Genomic DNA, 20,160 nt, shown 5'->3' on the forward strand with positions numbered 1-20,160 from the left:
AGCGGCTTCTTGCCCCGGGGGCAAAAGCTGAGGCACTCAGAACTTACTGGATCCCAAAGTCCAGACTGCACTGACCTCTCACTTTGTCCTTCGCATCTGTGTGTTGATAATTCTGGAAATGACCACAGCTGCTGCTGATCTGGAGTCCCTCTGGCCAGGTGCTAGTCAGACCTACCCTGGGGCTAAAACCTCTGGCTCATGCAGGGCCTGGGTTTGGCTCCCAGAGTGCTGTGCTGGCCGATTCCTGCCAGCTTGGGCTGTCCTCAGCGGGAGGTTAGCTTCTCTATGTCATTTTGTGGGTTCTGCCGCTCCAAAGTTTGTTCAGAGTCCCCTTTTTACATTGATTGGGGAAGGTGGAAGCCGGAGCCACTTGGAGATCCTGCTTCTACTCCGCCATCTTGACTCCACCCTGAGAACTCCCAACTACTTCTGTTTCTTAAGAAAGTTGAAACAAGGTGCTAAGTACATGTTTGATTGCCAATACAAGGGGCAGGGAAGATTTTCAAATCCCCATTACCATTATACCTCTGTTTGCCTTAATCCACTGGAGAAGGAAATGGTCAACCACTCCTGTATCTTTGCTGAGAAAATCCCATGGACAGCACAAGGAACTGGGCATGACTGAAGAACAAGGATGTGATAAATGCTGTGAAAAGTATAAGGATTTATCTTTTATGTTGGGTATAGGAATCAGGGGAAGATTCATGAAAGGGGTGTTGTTTGAGCTAGATTTTGATGGTTGCGCAGGATTTAGACAGGAAGATATGAATGAAAGAATAGTTCACATGGAGGTGACAAAGTTATAGGCAAGTAAATCTATTCTGGCTAGAGTTTAGATTTTGTCCAGGGGAAGAGTGGGAGATAAGGCTAGAATATTAAGTTGAGTTGGATAAGGATGATCCTAAATTCCTGGCTAAGACATTTAAACTTATTTCTATAGACAATGGGAAAACACTTAGGATTTTGAGGTAGGGAGTGGTATAATTTTGTGCCAATTTGGATGTAATCTTTCAGGTGGGAGAGCCTTCACAAAGAGGAAGAAATCATCAAGAGGCTTCATCAATTGTAACACAGCCCAGTGGGGGCTAAATATTGAGACCACGCTTATTTGGTGAGCCTGTTTTTGGAAGGGTCTAATGATGTGTAATAGAGGGACCTTGTTCTCCACTAAGAGGAAGTTCATGTCTTTAATGCCCTTCCTCATCACCTCTATGTGCTACCCTGGCTTCCTTGAAGAGTAAACTCAAATTCTATCCTGTCTAGGAGGCCTTTCCCAATCCCTCATTCCTGCCACTATCCTTCAAGTATTTCCCTGCTGAGATTACCTTTCATTTATACAGATCTATATTGTATATATCTTATATGTACATAATTAAATGCATGCTGTTTCTCCCATTTGACTGTGAACTCTTTGATGGCAGAAATCATGTTCTGGCCTTTCTTTGTAACCCCAGAATTCAGCACAGTGCCTGGCATATAGTAAAGACTTCATAAAAGCTGGCTGACTGACTGACTGAAGGAAGCCGTCTCACTAAACACACCTATTTCAAGGACAGAGAATTCATTGGCCAGTATCACTGTTACATAATACTTCAGGAATATTAGAAATGGACAAGGGATATAGAAGATGAATTCAATAGCCAGCTGGGGGAATTTATCATCATATTCATATCTCAGGTGATCCTATAACAACCCTGTGAGCTAAGTGCTATTATTATCCCCACTTTTCAGTTGAAGAAACTGAAGCAAATAGATACTAAGTGACTTACTCAGGGTTACACAATCGTGTGTTTGAGCCCAAATCTGAATGGACGTCTTCCTGATTCCAGGCTCAGAGCTGTGTCCGCTGGGCCACCTACCTGCCTCTAATACATGCACAGTACACGTGACACAACCTCTCAGGTACACATTCAGAGCTCCAATGGAACATTTCAGAAAGGTCTTCCTTTGTTAGCTTTGAGATAAATACCTCAACAAAGAAGAGTTCGCTCCTTTCCTGGGGCCCTAGCAGGCAGTGGAGCGTTTCTATATAATAGATACCAAAAGAATAAGTAATTTTCAATAGAATTCATTAAGAATCTACTGAACACCTACTACACGCACTCAGCATTGTCCTGCGTTCTATGGGAGATACAAAAGAAGCACATTAGCATAATGATGTTTCTAGCTTTTAAGAAACTTACTGTTAGTTTGAGATTTACATGTAGCAATTAGAAGATAATTCTAAACAGGTCCTACGTACTAAAAATGTATAATATAAAGAATAAGGCAGGCAAAAACAAAAGAACAGGGCAAGGCTACACATTCCAGGGAAGACTTAAAGGAGAAGTCAGGACTAGGCCTTGGCATTATTACGTTTGATAAAGGTTGACGTAGGATAGATGAAGGTATGTACATGTGGGGATAGGGGTGGAGAGAGTTCTTCTCTTCCCACCCCTGTGTGGGTACAGAAGAAATGGCAGAATCATAATAATTTCATTTTACAGATAAAGAAAATGAGGTACAGAGAGGTTAAAAAAATAACACAGGCTCACACAGCTAGCCATCTACTTATTTAGTAGGTGAATCCAGGTGTTCCAGTTCGCTATCTATTATCCTGACTTTCCGTTACCCTTTACCACCTCAGTGAAGATGGAATATTTAGGTCATAGTAAGGAAATTGGCCTGAATGGAAAATATATTTGGATAAACACTGGGACATAAAAGAGTCACTTAATAGTAATGTAGAAGCCAGAATACTGAGGGCTTTGAATGCCAAGACTGGGTGTTTGGACTTAATGGTAGGTATGTGGAAATGTAGATTCTTGAGTAGGTGATGTAAGGGAAACACTGTTTTCAGGAAGATTAGACTTAAGGGTGGCATGCTGAAAGGACTGGAGGAAGGGAAACTGTTGGCAAGGAAATAAGTTAGGTGTCTATTTGAGTGATCTAGCAGTAAGAGGATGTGGGCCAGCACTAACATGACAGCAGTGTGAATGGAAAGGCTAAAACAAGGAATTCTGAAAAAAAGCGCGGACAAGATTAGAGAAAAATTCAAGATATCTCTAAGGTTTTGATCCTTAGACTACTGGGAAAATGGCGGTGCCATTGACAGACTGGAAAATTGAGAGTAGGAACCAGTTTGAGAGGAAGATGGGGAGTTTGGCTTTAGATAAGATGAGTTTCAAGTAACTGTAAGACATTCATGTGGAAAAATCCATTAGGCAGCTATAACACAGATGAAAAGAATTGACTACAGAGAGATATCATCACCAGCATGAAAGTAATGGGTCCATGGGAATGGATGAGATACCAAAAAAGGGTCCAGGATTCAGTCTTGTAGAATACCCATAGTTAATGGGTGGGAAAAGAAAGAGGAATCCACACAATGATTAGAAAAATAGGGTTGGGGTGGCTAGGTGGCACAGTGAAAAGAGCACTGACCTTGGAGTCAGGAGGACCTGAATTCAAATCAGGCCTCAGACATTTAACACTTACTAGCCGTGTGACCTTGGGCAAGTCACTTAACCCCAATTGCCCTGCCTTACCCCCTCCAAAAAAAAAGAAAAGAAAAAAGAGAAATAAGGTCAAATCTAGAATTGTATTGTATTGGGTGGTTTCTAACTAGACTTGGTCAGTAGTGTCAAATGCAGCAAAGCGCAGTGGAGGGTAGAGAAAATAGGAACACAGATGAGACTATAGAGCAAGCAGGACCTCAGGGATCTAATCAGATTCACGTAATGATTTATTTTAACTTAGTACTTTTTGGCATTAATTATTACTACCTCTTTTTAGGGGCATGAAATTTGGGCATTCAATCATCACTAGAGGGAGCCAGAGTGATTTAGGACAAACAAAACAACAAAACAAAACAAAAAACCCAACTGATTATGGCACTCTAAAACATTTACTTTTTTTTTCCCCGATAGGAGAATTGTTATAAACAGACAATGATTCTATTTTCCTTAATGTAAGAATAGCATGGAAAGGATTATTTTGCATTTTAACATCTGCTTATATTTAATAAACTTTTCTGGGATAAAGGAATCTCAGGACATCAGATACCACACTCCCAGTGCAATTCAGGAAAAGCCAGGGTGGAATACTCTTTCTTCCAAACATCTACTGGCAGAGGGTAATTTCAGCCGTGCAACTCTTTTGCTCTGGGAAGGGAAGGCTACTGAATACAATATGACTTAAGCAAATATAGTTTCTATTCATAATAGCATTTTACATGATAAGAAATATAATGGTTATTGATTTTGATTTAACTCAGTTTAATTATGATTTGCAGGGCAATCTTAAGTTAATAAGTTACTTCCTCATATTTCTAGTTTGTGAAATATGTTAAAGCATGAGAACATGAAGTAGGTACAGATTTTGGCTAACAAAAACTCAATATTCTAAAGAGATATGCTGTGTGGTACAATGGAAAGTGTTTTGGATGTGGAGTTGGGATGCCTGAGTTAGAACACTGGTTCTTTTATTTGCTAGCTGTGTGACCAAGGTTTGCCTCTTTGAGACTCTTTTCTTCATCTATAAAGAGAAGACTCATAGGGCTGCTGGTGAGGAAAGTGCTGTGTAAACCTTAAAATCACTATTTAAGTGTGCTATTACTCTAGCTGCTATAGTCCCAGCAATACAAGAAGGATTATATTTTAAATGAATTAATATATAATGCTAAGACTATTTCATTATATTTTTATTCTTTTTGCAAAGGTTTATGATAAACATTTATGACAGATAATAAATTATTATCTCTAGTAGAACATTAGTTCTTTGAGAGCAAGTACTTTTTTATTGTTGTCTATATAAGACTTTCTGCAAAACAGTTAAAGGATTTTGGGAGACTTGCCTTTAGAAGACCTCAGGGTTCTTAGTTATGATTTATAAGTTCAGATCAAAGTTACATTACATTTTCTTTAGGAAAATGTACATGTAAATTACATTTTCTTCAAGAAAATGTACATGTGAAAAAATGAACTGGCCATTTTTAGGAATCACTGAATTTTTATAATTAACCACAGAAATACAAAGGAAATGGTACTTCTGACATGCAGTTGTACTACCTAAAATAAAATAATACCAAACAACGAAAAAAATCCTATATGTACAAAAATATTTTTAGCAGAGGTGGCTAGGTGGTCCAGTGAATAGAGCACTGACCCTGGAGTCAGGAGGACCTGAGTTCAAATCAGACCTCAGACACTTAACACGTACTAGCTGTGTGACCTTGGGCAAGTCACTCAACCCCAATTCACCTGCTTTCCCCCACTCCAAAAAAAAAAAAAAAAGCAAAAAATATTTTTAGTAGCTCTTTCTGTGTTGGCAAAAAACTGGAAACTATGGGTACGTCCAATCAGTTAGGAAAGAGCTGACCAAACTGCAGCATATTAATGTAATGTCCTGTAAGAAATGAAGAAATAGATGGTTCCAAAGAGACATGGAAAGATGAATAAACTGATGGGTACAAGAAGCAAAATCAGAAAAACAAATACATATTACAACATCAATATTATGAAAGTGAAGAACTCTGAAGACTTCTACATGGAGAAAGAGCAAAATGAGAACTAGGAGAAAATTTATACAATAGTAACAATACTGTAAAATCAAAACACTATGAGAACTATTATCAACAGAATGATCATCCATGATTCCAGAGAACTAATGATAAAGTCTATCCTATGGGAAAGAGGCCATGGATTTAGGGTTAGAATGAGCAAATTTTTTTGAACACAGCTAAAAAAGGAATTTATTTGCTTTTCAATGGAGATTGGGAGGGAAAGAAAATACATTTCTAATAAAAATAATAAGACTTCAATAAAATAAATAATTCTAGAACTGGAAGCTGTTAGGGTCTCTAGTCCAATGCCCTTTATTTTACTGGAGGAAACTGAAACCTGAGAGAGAGGTTAAATAATGTTTCCAGAAAGCAGAGTGGAGGGAGAAGGGACATTGATTCAAAGCCAGGCCTCCCAACCCAGTTTGGTATTCCTTAAATACATTATCTTTCTCACCACTTTCTCAAGCACTGGTACAAAATGTTAACAGTTGTCTTAAAGAATAAAAGCATTTTTTAATTTTTAAAAATTCTTGAACTTTTAAAACCCAAAGGCTACATCACTTTGACTTAAAACTGTTAGGTAGGTAAATGGAAGAATTACTATCCCCATTTTACAGATGAAAAAAAATCTAGGCTCAGAGAGGGGGATTTCACAGAGCTCATTAGTGGCAGAAATAGGTTTTAGTTGAGGTCTCTGCCTCGAAATCCATTGTTTTTTCTACTATTTCCTCCCTTCTTTACTACAATGTTGTTTCTGGGATCAAACGCTCTAGAGCTGATGGGACTCTGATGGAGTGGGCTAAGTGAAGAATGTTTCATAGGCTAAGCTAGTCATACACAATACATCATAGTCATACCTCAGCAGTAGTGAGAAAGATTTTATCAGTGATGTGCCTCAATCCACATGCTACAACACCAAGTGCTATTCCGGGAAACACATAGGAATTGTTGCCTTGGCCAGGATAGAAGGTCCGACCATCTGGAAGAGTGACAGGATCAAATGGACTGCCACTTGCAAAAATGCCACGTCCCTGGAATAGAAAAAAACAATCAATTTCAAAGTGTATGTTTTAAAGCAAAGCATAACAGAGGTGTTTTACAGACATAATCAGTATTTTACCAGAGAAAGTTTAGTTTTTCTTAATCCCATCCACAAAGAAGGTTGGACAAATTTTCATAATGTCAGAGCACTCAATTCCAGGGGTCAGAGGTCACTGCTGTTTTCGCTGTCTTATTCTTTATCCCCAGAAAATGCACCCAAAACCTGTTACAGTGTTACCCTGGCCTTCGGGGAAAGTCAATCCATGTTTACCATCTAATGTTTCAACAGTCATCTTCAACTGTAGACTTTTGAAAATAACTGCCACAGGTAAGATGGGCAAGTAGGTGGAGCACTGGGTCTAAAGTTAGAAAGGCCTGTGTTCAAATGCAGCTTCAGACACTCCAGTATCTTTGCCAAGAAAATAGGGACACAAAGAACTAGACAAAACTGAAACAGCTGAACAACTATCCTTTCAATTACATACTGGGCAGCTAGGTGGCACAATGAATACAGTGCTGGGCTTGGAGTCGGGAAGCCTCATCTTCTTGAGTTCAAATATGGACTCAGCCTCTTAGTAGCTACGTGACCCTGTTGGCAAGTCACTTTATTCTGTTTGCCTCAGGTTTGCTCATCTCTAAAATGAGCTAGAAAATGAAATGACAAACCACTTCAGTAACTTTCCCAAGAATACCAAATGGGGTCACAAAGATACAACTGAAATGACAGAACAACTATAGTTGAAATAATTTGATAACAGAATTATGTGAAATGGCAAAATTTGAGGTTGCCACATCATTTCCAAAGAAATTTCTGAGGCATATACTAAATTTATATTTGCGTTTTGTTTAAGGCAAATATGGTTTAGAAAAAGAATCAGTATAGCCAGTTTACAAATGATATTTAATATCTGTAGTCCTATTTAGATTTTCTTATTTTTTATCATAGCTAGAAGTGAGGTATATAAACATTATTCTCCATAACTTCTCAGGGTAATCATTACCATATTTTTACAATAGGCTATTCATATTAGAGCAACATCCTATGTGTACCTGCTTTGAACTGTGGGTGGGGGTGGGGGTTGGGGTGGGTGTAGCTGATAGGTGTGAAGCATTTAACACTAGGAACAGACTTTGGAGATTGTGACAATCTGTTCCTGGTGCCAGTACTGATACAGTTAAGGGCAATGAGGTCTTTCTTTTTTTTTCTGAAGCAGTAAGCTCTCCACATATAGATTTCTATAATTCAAGAAATCTATTTAACAAAGCCAATTTATCAAGTCCAAAAGCTAAAATGAAGTGACAGTTTTTCCAGAGGTGGGCAACCTATGGCCTTGAGGATACACGTGACATTCTAGGTCCTCAAGTGTGGCCCTTTGACTGAATCCAAACTTCATAGAACAAATTCCCAAAGGATTTGTTATATAAAACTTGGGCTCAGTCAAAAGGGTACACCCAAGAACCTAGAGGGCTACATGTGGCCTCAAGGCCACAGGTTCCCCACCCCTGCTGGTTTAGACCAAGCAACCTGTGCTCAGCAGGTTGCAACAGTCAGAACAATAGATCTTTCAGAATATTCACCCTGTAAATATCAGTTTTTGCAATGTGCTTTCCAGTCTACCCCTCCCCTTCCCTACCAAGCTGTAGAATCTAACAATTCAAACTTATTTCAAGAAATAAAAAGTTGCAAAGTCAAGGAGTTCCATTTCCAAGTGAGCCTGTATAAAGTAGCATTTTGTTTCATTTGGTAGCATGTTATCAAGGCAAGTTTGGTGACAGATTGGTATCTTTAGCTTTGGTTACTGCATAAAACTACCAATTGTAAGAAATTTACTGCTATAAATAAATTGAATTGCAGTTCACTATAAAGTACATTTTAGAAAAGACTTCTGCAAGATGGTAACTTTATGTATAGATTTAGATTTCAAAACCACCAATATTTAGGAAGAATAGTGGTTTCAAAGGAAACCTGAAAGTCAGAGGGACCATGAAATGTTCTTCATTTGGTCAGCCATCCTCCTCTGACCCCTGTACCACGTCCTCACTAGATGCACTTAAAATGGAAGAAGAAAGCAGGCCTTTCCCTCAAACTATTTTTTTGGTTTTGTTTATTTAAATTTCTATGATTTTAGTAAATGCTTATATACTACTTTTAAGTTAGTCAACAAGCATTTATTTATTAAGTGCTACGTGGCAGGAATTATGACAAGTGCTGGGGATGAAAAGAAGAGAAAAAACAGAGTGTCTACCCCCCACAGGCTCCCACTGTCCTTGGGAGACAATATGTCAACAATGATGCACAGACAAGATATTTACAGAGTGGACAGAAGGTAACCTCAGAAAGAAGGCACTGGGGTTAGGAGAGAGACCAGTGTGCATATGAGCTGTCTTGAAGGAAGCCAGAGAAGCGGAATAGACAGAGATAAGGAGGGAGAGCCAATGAAAAGGCAGAGTTTGGAGATGGAGTGTTATGTGTGACTCACACCAACAGCAAAAGGGATTAAGGGCGAGACTGAGGGCAACAGGCTGACAGGTCACTCTTCAATCCCCAATCCCACCCCCATTCTGCTACCATTCTTTGGAGTATAGCCTGACTCTTCTGGCCTCATACTGATGGTTGGCTATAAGATATAAAACCATAAAATTTTATGCAATTCTATAATGGACTATTTTAAAAGATTTCCTGTCTTTAATAATACATTGCCCAGTTCTTTCCATTTGATGATTTTGAAGAGAAAAAAGATCAAGTGTTGCTTGCAATGAATGTTACTTTACTCTATGAGGCAGTGAAGTAATCAAGGAGTTAGAGGCTCATGTATACAGAATGGCTAAATGGAAGACTACCAAAGTTCCACCCTTGGCATCAAAACCTGAACCTGGGAGGAGATCTTTTAACAGAGCAAAAATAAAATTATGGTTTTGTATCGTATACTTCAGTGTGTTTGGGAACAGCTGGTAAAATGCATCAAAATACTTCAGTAAGCAATTGGGAATAGGCTTTTTCTTTTTTCCTAACTTGAAATGCCAGATTTATGAGTTTATCTCATTAGAGTCAGTGAAATGAAATTAGAAAAATCAATTACCATTGAATTTTTTTTAACAAGCCTGCAAATATGTCAGAGTAAATATCTTATTGCTCCAAGCAAGAGATCAGAAAAGCATGTAGTTCTAATGACATTTCAGTCTGTCAATTTTTCTTCAGCACTCAGAAAAACATCATTTGCTCTTCTCTTGTTATCTTTTCCCCAGCATTTATTTGCTATCCTAAGAGTCTTGGGACAGGCCAGATTTACTTTTCAAAATGCCAGTCTCCCTCTTGCTTTACCTCTGTCACTCGGTAGCACTGCTCTGCAGAACATTCTGCTTTGCTTGTTGGGTTACTTAGAGCAAAAATGATGGGTCGCTCATTGAAGGAAGCCATGTCCTTGAGAATCTGTTCTGTGAAAGCACCACCAACTGCAGCAACCCCTGTTCAAGACACAGTGATAAGAAACATTATTATTTCATCCATCAAAGAACCCACAAGACTATCTAGAAAAGCAATGAGGTGCTTTTTTGTTATTTTCTAGAACTGGCTTAGCTAAAATATGAGCCTTCTATTTTAAACTACAGTGCTAAAAAGGAAGAGAGAAGTTCATGAGTGTAAATAGCTCTAAAGTTCTATTAAAAAGCATGGAGTTAGGGGCATCCAGGTGGCTCAGTGAGTAAGAGCACCGGCTCCAGTGTCGGGATGACCTGGATCAAATCCGGGCTCAGATACTCAGCACCACACCCAGAAATAACTGGCCGTGTAACCTTGAGCAAGTTACTTAACCCCGATTGCTTTAAAAAATAAAAAGCATGGATTTAATACCATAACTGATAACACATTAATACTGGATTTAAAGGGAACCTTAATTTTATTTTTAGACATTAATAGAAGATGAGAATATGAGCAGCATGGATTTTCTGCCTGTAGACAATTCTATGGATGCAATTTAGCAGGGTGAAAGCCCTGATAAAAAGCAAAAATATTTTTAAAAATAAAATTCTAATCATTAAAAATTATCATGTAGCACATTTCAACTCTAAGGTATCACTCACTTGGAGGAAACCTAGACAGGAAGATAAAAGAGTGAGGAAGAATTAACTAAAAAATCTAACAAAACCTTGAAAAAATATTCTGTAACAATAAATACAAATAGTAATTTTAAAAAACAACGATGACATCTCATATAAAGTGAAGTTAAGCAAAACAAATTCCCATGCTGGTCATATCAAAAAATCTGTCTTATTCTGTTTCTCTAGTACTTTGCCTCTACTATCAAGGGTGGATAGCTTGCTTCATTAGTCCTCTGGAATAATGTTTGATGTGACTACCTGTTTTCTCCTTAACCACTCTACTATACTGAAACTTTACCCTAGAAAGTAACCAAATGGGTTTGAGCAAATCTATCGTTCTTTTCTTGATTTCTCTTTCACATCTGATACTACTGATCCCTCCTTAAAATTCATTTCTTCCCTTGACTTTCATGATGTTTTATTATCTTGGTTCTCATCTCACTTTCCCTTTTTCTAAAAAAACTTCTGAGTTTAACAACCATTAACTAAAATGAACACTTCCATATACATAGTAGAAAAGAATGCGTGGCTTGTATATTAAACTACAAATCTCTATTGCAAACTGCTTGCTTTTCTTTTTTAAGTATATAATTTGACATGTAACTTAAAAACTGTCTCGTTTATCTTTCTTCTGACCATCTGTTTTCATCTGAGAATTTCAAAAATATATCTCGATGACTCTTTTCTTTCTTTTCCTATTCTTTCCTATTTTGGGGGGTGGGGGTGCACTCCTAACCTAAGCTTTCTTCTCTCTTCTCACTACTTACCCCTCCAATGGATTAAAAAAGATCTGCTACAAATTATATATATATAGTTAAACAAAACAAATTCCCAAGGTGACTATGTTGAAAACATATGACTTAATCTACAATATGAGAATGAATATATCCCCCCAACGGAAGCTTCATCATCATTCCTCTGAGAAAGGAGTAATTTAGGAAGATAAACCTAACAGTGCTATGAGAGTACTTTGAGAATGGGGGAATTTATGACAACTACTTTGATCTGTCAGGAGTTCATCTTGCACCAAGAACACAGATGGTGTGACAAGGAAAGATTACCTGGAAATGTGATTTTTGGAAGGATATTCTTGCTGTTATACAACACAATTCTAAAGTAAAAGCTTTAAAAGCTGGCCTACCTTCTTACATCTTACACATCTCTCACCCCTACTCTGTGATCCAGTGACACTGGTCTACAGGTTGTTCTTCAAGCAAGACAGTCCATCCCCTGTTTCTGGGAATTTTACACATGCTTGGAATGTTCTCCCTCTGCATCTCTGCCTCCTGGGTTCCTTCAAGTCCTACCTAAAATCCCATCTCTTACAGAAAGGCTTTTCCAATTTCTATTAATTTTAGTGTCTTCCTTCTGTTGATTATTTCCAATTTATTATGTATATAGATTGCACATAGTTATTTGCATATTATCTTCCCCATTATATCATCTGCTTCTTGAGAATGAGGAGTATCTTTGACAATTCTTTTTTTTTTTTAAAAGCAATCGGGGTTAAGTAACTTGCTCAAGGTTATATGGCCAGTAATTTCTGGGTGTGGTGCTGAGTATCCAAGCCCAGATTTGATCCCCAGGTCATCCTGACACTGGAGCCGGTGCTCTTACTCGCTGAGCCACCTGGCTGCCCCTAGAAGCTCGACAATTCATTGTGTCCCCACTGCTTAGCAAAGACCCTTAATAAATGTTTACTGATTGACTGGCTGAAGGAGAAAGTGGTAAACTGAAGTTAGGGAAATCAGTTAACATGCTATTATGCCCAGTTTGATTCAATGGATGGCCTGAACTAGGGTAGTGGTAGTGAAAAGAGGAGGGAGAGAAGACAGAATTGTAGAAGTAACAACAGGTCATAGTACGTGATTATATTCAGTGGACAAGAGAAAGAGAAGAGAAGGAGGAGTCATAATAACTGAGGTTTGGAACCCAAGGAATAGGAATAGTCACACTATTAGAGGAGATAGTGAAACCACAGAACAAGTTTTTTTTAGGGAAGGTGCTAAGTCTGGTTTTGGAAATGCTAGTGAACATAAACAGAAGCCTGGTAGAAAAGAGGTCTGTTACGAGACTGCTTAGTCAGCTACTAAGAGAGATGAGCTGTACTCTGGGAGTGGAGGTGATTGCTAAGAAAAAGCATGTGGACTGAGAAAAGGATTTAGAGATGGAAGAGATTTGGAGACCATCTAGTATAACCCTCTCCTTTTACAAAGGGGAAGAATAAGGCCCAGCAAGGTTAAGTGGCCTGTATAGGCCACAGCTATTAAGTGTCTGCGTTTCAACTCAGATTTTCCTGATTCTGAGTCTGGCACTCTACCAGAAAGTGAAATTAACCAATTCTAACAGTTTTCAAAAAAGGTAGTAATAGACACAAGTATTATTAAATTCAATTAGGGCTTCACTATATTCACTACTATGAGAAGCCTATTGACATGAAGAAATAATATTGCTCCTTTAAACAATTCAAAAGAACCAAGAGAGCAATAAAATGAAAATACTAAAACATCTATTGTTTCAACATTTTTTCAACATAAAAATACACAAAATATTTTTCAATGAATTATTTTTACGATGACATTAATAGTGAGCAGTTTATTGTTCTTAAAATGAGAAATGAAAAGGTGAAGGGCTAAAGAAAAAATGATTCTGACCCTTTTAAATATATAATCAGTCTTACTGACATAAGACAATTATGTGCAAGTTGGCCAATTATATACAAAAATTAAACATACTGTCTTTTATAAAGACTACCATACTTCTAAGCAAATTCATGACACTCTTAATTTCTACTTGAAAGAAATAAGCAAATAATTTGTCTTAATTAAGAGCTATTAGTCACCATTAATAAAAAACTACATTTCATATATATTCTATTGTGTCTCAGGTAATCTTTATCAGCACCACTGAAAAACAAATATTTGGGATCAAGGCATAAAGACTGACAAATTAAGTTATCTTTTGGGGTCATCTAAACAGAATGAAAATTTATGTATTGTTCTTCCTTAAAGTGAACATTAGCTAAAATACATACATACATACATACAGCTTTCACTTTTTTCGCTTGAATTTCTCTCTACCCATTAAAGCCGTATAACTGAAGTCCATTATCTTATTTTTGGCTCTTTACACATTCATGTTTTTGAACAAAAAACAACACTATATACTGTTAGAAAGCAATCTCATGCCTGTTTCAGTGTTGTTTTAGCAATGGGCATTTTAAAGTTTTATGCTAATTGTCCTAGTAAGACCGAGACAGCAACATGCCTGCTTGTGGATGTGTTATGGAAGACACTGAGATAAAATGCAGTTTAGTTTAAAGAAAAAAGGAAATACTAAAACCTAGGTTTCAGTCTAGGTTCTAACACTAACTAGCTATAAGTAAAAGTTACAATGCCTTGTGTCACAGAGCTTACATTCTCGGTGGATAATTATACTAATAGGCTGCTAAAATTATTTGAAACACCTGGTGTTTGCAGGAGTAAGATGGTAGTACCTGAGTACCAATTTTGGTAATTTCCTTTAAGATGCCATTGCTTTGAATGAATTTATAACTTATTTTTTAAATTTTATAAGTTCAGAATTGTGTTTAGTAAATTGCTGTTGAGCTGTTGTTAAACATGAATAATATGTTTCTCTAATAAACTCTAAGAACAGTAGACAGTATAATTTGAAACTAAAAAATCAAACGTGTAAAAAAAAAAGTGTTACCTATGAGGGCAGTTGGCTTTATTTCTCGGACAATCTCTTCAAGGTTATTCATTTCACGATGTTTGTGGACAAATTTCTCTTTTTCATGTGTTAAAGAAGCACGTCCCTAAATAAGTCAAATGAAAACAAATGATGAATCTACTAAAATGGACATGAACTAAAGCAACATTATTCTAATCTACACAATTCATAACCAAGGCTTATATTTGACTTTTATCTTTCTTCACTTTAATATTTTATTTATTTTTAGCATTCTTTTTTGTTATTGAGGTAATCAGAGTGAAGTGACTTGCCCAGGGTCATACAGCGTAAGTATCTTAAGTCAAATTTGAACTCAGGTCTTCCTGACTCCAGGGGCCAGTGCTCTATCAACCATGCCACCTAGCTGCCCCTAACATTCATTTTTAAAAAGTGGTGCTGTGAATAGAGCACCGGCCCTGGAGTCAGGAGGACCTGAGTTCAAATCTGACCTTAGACACTTAACACTTACTAGCCACGTGACCTTGGGCAAGTCAATTAACCTCAACTGCCCTGCCTTTCCCCCTCCAAAAAAAGCAAAAACAAAACACACACACAAAAACCTGACTTCCAAATTCTCTCATTCTCTAGGAAAAGGCAAGCAATATGATATCAATTATACATGTGAAAGCAGGTAAACCATTTCCACATTAGTCATGTTGCAAAATAAAACAAAATACAAAACAACAAAAAGAAACAAATAAAGTGAAAAAAAAAGCATGCCTCAACCGGCATTCAGTACATCAGTTCTCTCCCCGGAGGTGGATAGCATTTTTCATCATGAGTCCTTTAGCATTATCTTGGATCACCATTCCGATCAGAGTAGCTAAGCCTTTCATGGTTAATAATCATTGCAATAGGGGCGGCTGGGTGGTGCAGTGAGTAAAGCGCTGGCCTTGGAGTCAGGAGGACCTGAGCTCGGTTCTGGCCTTAGACACTTAACACCCACACACACACACAAAAACTAGCTGTGTAACCTTGGGCAAGTTGCTTAACCCCAATTGCCCTCCAAAAGGCAAAAAAAAAATCATTGTAATATTGCTGTTATTATATACAATGTTCCCCTGGTTCTGCTCATTTCACTTTGCATCAGTTCATATAAGGTTTTTTTCCCACTGATGTTTTCAGAGCTAGTTCCAGAAGTTTAAAATTTTGGAAGTACTTCCAAGATTGGGGGAAAGATATGGTCACTGCTCTCCTGGTCTGAGTTCTTGTTCTTACCCTCAAAGGACCCCTGATCCCTTGCAGCCACAAGCATTACTGCTCCTCAGGGACCTAGGTCCCTTTTGACTGCAAACTTTCCTCTCTACGCCAGGACTCTGATCCAAGAGACGGTATGGGCAATGGAGTTGCCAAACAGTACACAATCCTGTGTGCAGTGTCGGTTCAGATTATAGGGGTCTGGTATAATCTCTTTCTGATCAGTTGCCATATCCCCTTACCATCTCTGGCTGGAGAGTCCCTGAAGCTGTTGCTACCTCCAAGGCTAGTCCCCACCCTAGTGTCACAGACCTCTCCTGACTTCTTAAATTTTATCAGGCTGGAAAAATCTCTCACTCTGACCTTTTGTTGGCTCTGCTACTCCAGAATTCAATTTGAGGCGTTATTTTAAAGTTGTCTGAAGGGGAATCTATGCTTGACTTTTAAAGTATTATAATTATCACTCAAGTTTTTCCTCCATTTTCCCAAGTATCATACCATGACTATTAAGTGACAAAAAGTATCCTGATATAAAATGTGGGGAAAAATCAACAATAATAAATGTCAAGGCATGGTACTAATTTTTTAAAATGCCATTATATAGCTTTCATAATGGTAGATGGGGGTAATAGAAAAAATAAACAAGTATTACGGAAACTCAGAGGAGGGAAGAGATCATAGCTTTCCAGGAACTGATTTTCAGCAATCTTACCTTGCCATCTAATGGTACTGATATTGCATTTATTCTAGAAAATGAATCTCTTTTAGAAAATGAATATGGCATTTGTCATAGATTAAATCTTCCAGTCTTATGGAAGATTGACTACTTTTGCCAATTTGTACATCAATGAATACCGTAGGCTGAAATGGCATAATAATGTCTGTGTGCTAAAGCACCACTCCCACCCTTACCCCAAAGATGTGGTTTCAAGTCACTTTGAATCAAACTCTGGAGACAACTGCTTCAAATAATTCCAGAAGATGGCACTCCAGTTTCTATAAACATTAATCTGAAGCAATTACATAATGCTTTTCAAAAATTTTGACTCATCACATAACGTTACACATTAAACACTGCCCTAAAAATCAACAGGAAGAAAAAATAAAATATGTGTATTCACAGAATCATTTTTACTTAAATTTTTTCCTGTTTGGAGGGGCAACTGGGGTAAGTGACTTGCCCAAGGCCAAATGGCTAGTAAGTGTTAAGTACCTGAGGCTGGATTTGAACTCAGGTCCTTCTGACTCCAGGGCCAGTGCTCTATTCAGTGCGCCACCTAGCCACCCCTACTTAACATATTTTAATCACATATGTAAAAGACTAAAATTACGTAGGAGGGAAATATTAATTGAAGTCTTAATTTTTAGGTGACAGATTTACAAATGAGAGAACTCAAGACTCAAAAATTGTTCTGTTACAGAATCAAGAAGAGAACCCAATATGGGTTGCTTTATCTCCCATTTGAAAACTGCCTTTACCTTTGGTTTCTGTTTTCTTAAAATGATTTTAAAGAAAAGTATGATTTTACATTTTATCCAATACTTATCACGGTCCTAATGTTACCATGGCTGTTTTGCAAAAGAGGTAAAAACAAACTTCAGGAAGGAAAGCACTGAAGACATGGGCCATGTACCAGTTCCAGCCTTGTGTTATTTGACCCATTTGCTAGAATACAATTTCTCTAAAGATGATTTATACAGAAGTGATTCTGGGCCATTTCTAAAGAAGGATGGAATTTGCAATTCATGATCACTCTGGCTCTCCTTCAATGTCCTCCCATAAGATTCAAACTTCTAGAAATGCCAAATGAGTTTGTGGTCTGATGAGAAGGACATCTCCCTTTGGGAACCATGAAGCAGCTATGAAAGTAATGATTTTCAGCCCCTGGCATTCTGAAATGAAATGATGACAGTTTTGGCTTCTTACCCTTTCCCAAAAATTCATATTCTCCATCGTGGGTGTATGTGGAAGAAAATGGATGTGGTTTGGAATCATTCATAGCCCTATACAGAGCTATGAGTACCCACATTATGCCTTAAGTAAATGTGTTGTTGTATATGAGGATGTTCCTGGTCTACTCTTGGTAGAGTAAGGATTCTGAATTATTTTTCATATTAGCCACCTACATATTCTTGCTTCTGAAGCTGTGGAAGAGAGTTTATATGTCAAACTCTCAATTTTAGCCTCATCAGCACCACCTATTAACACTTTAACGGCCCAGACATTTCCCTGACTTACAAACATTTTCCATTACTTGAGGTATGGTGTTATCTATGACAAAAACTGAGTATATGTGTAAAAGAGAAAATATATTCTGCGACACATAATCTAGTCAGTGCTGCCATTCTTCCTTCTCCCCAGTTTTTATTCATTTTTTATCTTTTATGCTTTGCTTAGGCTACTGTCAAAATTAATTTTCACTCTCTGAACACAAACTAATCAACAAAAAAGGAAGAATTCCAATAGTATTTGGGGTGGTAAAAGCAAATAAAAATAGAAATTACAATCCCCATTGTGTTAAATGCACAAGAAAAATAGGCTTATTACTACACTCACAGGCCAGCATTAAAGTGTCTTTACAAATTCATAAAATATGCAACAATTTTGGAATAATCTACCAATCTATCTAGAGCAACAGAAAATAATTATTAAAACAATTAAGAGAGAATCCATGTATAAAGACTAATTTCACAGATATTTTTCAATTTAATAAGATAAATACTTACTAAATGATTAATGTGTCTGAATTTATGTTCCGAAAATGGTAACTGTTACATGATAATTCAAAAAGGCAGAGTTCTCTCAAACTGTTCTGTTTTTTTTCCCTGACTACAGAATATATGACTGCCAGGCAAATTATGTGTTTTAAATACCACTAGCACATTAGTTTCTCCTCCTACATACATATGAGATGCGGATCAGAAAATTAATGTCAAAATTAACTAGTAATCTCTGGGAAATGATCATTTGTGGAATAGCTAAGCCACAGTGCAAAAGAAATACAGTAAAAGAAGACAGGTTAGTACTGAAAGAGTAGTATTTTTCATGAACAATACACTCTATTAATTTTAGTATCATTGTGGTCATCTCTTGAATTCTGAAACTTATAAAAAGGCTAAAACTTGGCCAGAAGGCTTCACATCTAGTAAGATATGTAAATAACTCATAGACTGATCCCCAAACATTTGAATCCAAGTGATGACTTTAAAAAGCTGAATGTTTGAAAAAAGGCTAGTAATCATGGAATGATGATCTGAGCATTCACTGAATAGTTCTATTCACCAATAACTAGAGCACCAGAAAGAAGGTAATCCCTTTTCCATAGATGCTTTCTGTATCTTTTCTCCAAGTTGTTTTTAGTCTTGTGTTGTGAACTGGTAATTCAATCAGTTTGATACTTTATTTGTATTCTGTCATTACAGGACCATCTCTAATTTTGGACTCTACAGGTTGTGCAATTAAAAAAAAATACAACATGAATTTTTTTTCTACATTTAAGATTCATTTTTGCTTTTCACAAATTTATTTGTAAACTAGTTGTATTTTATTGAGTATGGACATAGTTCTAACCTTTCCCTCCCTTCATTTTCTATTTTCATCATAGAAAGTTTGTTCCTGAGATTTTACTTGAATTCTTTTGGTACAGATTATTTGAAGACATTTCTCATCTTAGATCTCTAAAATTCCAGTGCAAAGAGGTAAAGATGGATAAGTATTGAAAACAGGTCATCAGATATGATAACTAAGATCACTGGTAATCTTAGAGAAAAGTTTCATTTGGGGTCAGAAGTCAAATTTTAAGGGGATAAGAACTCAGTGGGTAGTGAGGAAGGAATATATCTAATTCTAGGATTTTGTCAGTGAAATGGAAGAGAAATAACAGACGATCACTTTAGCTAATGGCATGAGCAAGTGTAGGTTTTTTTAGGTGGGAGAAAACCAAGCATGTAAGAAAATGACCATCCTATTTTAAGATTATTGATATTCTCTTCACATTTGTTTTAAAATGTGTGTTCTGGAAATAAAAGTTATAAACCCCTTTAACAAGAAAGAGTAGAGTAATATTTGAAAAACCAGCCCTACAGAGAGTTATTGCTGAGGGAGCTGCTTTGTAAACTTCAAGGCACTATGGAAAAGTGAATTATTCTTGTTGTTACATTGTTCACAGCATCATTCCTTTCCTTTCCTTTCTCACATTTCCAATTTTTCTCTATTGGCTCTTCCCATTTGCCTACAAACACGTATAGGTCTTTTCCTTCCTAAGAAATGTTCCCTTGTTCATACTCCCAGGGTATCATTCTATCTCTTGCCCTTAACTAACAAAGAAAAGGTGAGTTGGAAGTACTCTGAAAGGTAAGCGAGTGCAGGGAAGGTAAATTATTTGAAAATGCAAATTTCCTGAGGGAAGGGTATGTGTGTGTGTGTGGGGGGGGGTGGCGGGGGAGGGAAGGGAGGAAGGCCCACAGGAAGGGTCTATTGCGCCAGGCTGGGAATGGTGTGCAGTCCTGTGAGGGCCGTGCTGGCACAGACCAGCAGCACAGACCAGGCT

The 20,160-nt window shown here is 37.3% G+C and overlaps 1 protein-coding gene across 1 annotated transcript in view; it reads right to left on the reverse strand.

The window, feature by feature from the left end:
* ME1 (malic enzyme 1) overlaps positions 1-20,160 on the reverse strand; it is a 286,728-nt gene that overhangs the window by 11,207 nt on the left and 255,361 nt on the right. The window contains 3 exon segments of the mRNA XM_069065073.1: positions 6,400-6,573; positions 9,906-10,048; positions 14,393-14,498. Of these exon segments, the coding sequence (XP_068921174.1) occupies positions 6,400-6,573; positions 9,906-10,048; positions 14,393-14,498 (423 nt within the window).

Source organism: Petaurus breviceps, unplaced genomic scaffold, assembly GCF_028583685.1.
Source record: "Petaurus breviceps papuanus isolate PSGF00001 unplaced genomic scaffold, PetGlider_PUasm1.0 90667, whole genome shotgun sequence".
Lineage (NCBI taxonomy): Eukaryota > Metazoa > Chordata > Mammalia > Diprotodontia > Petauridae > Petaurus > Petaurus breviceps.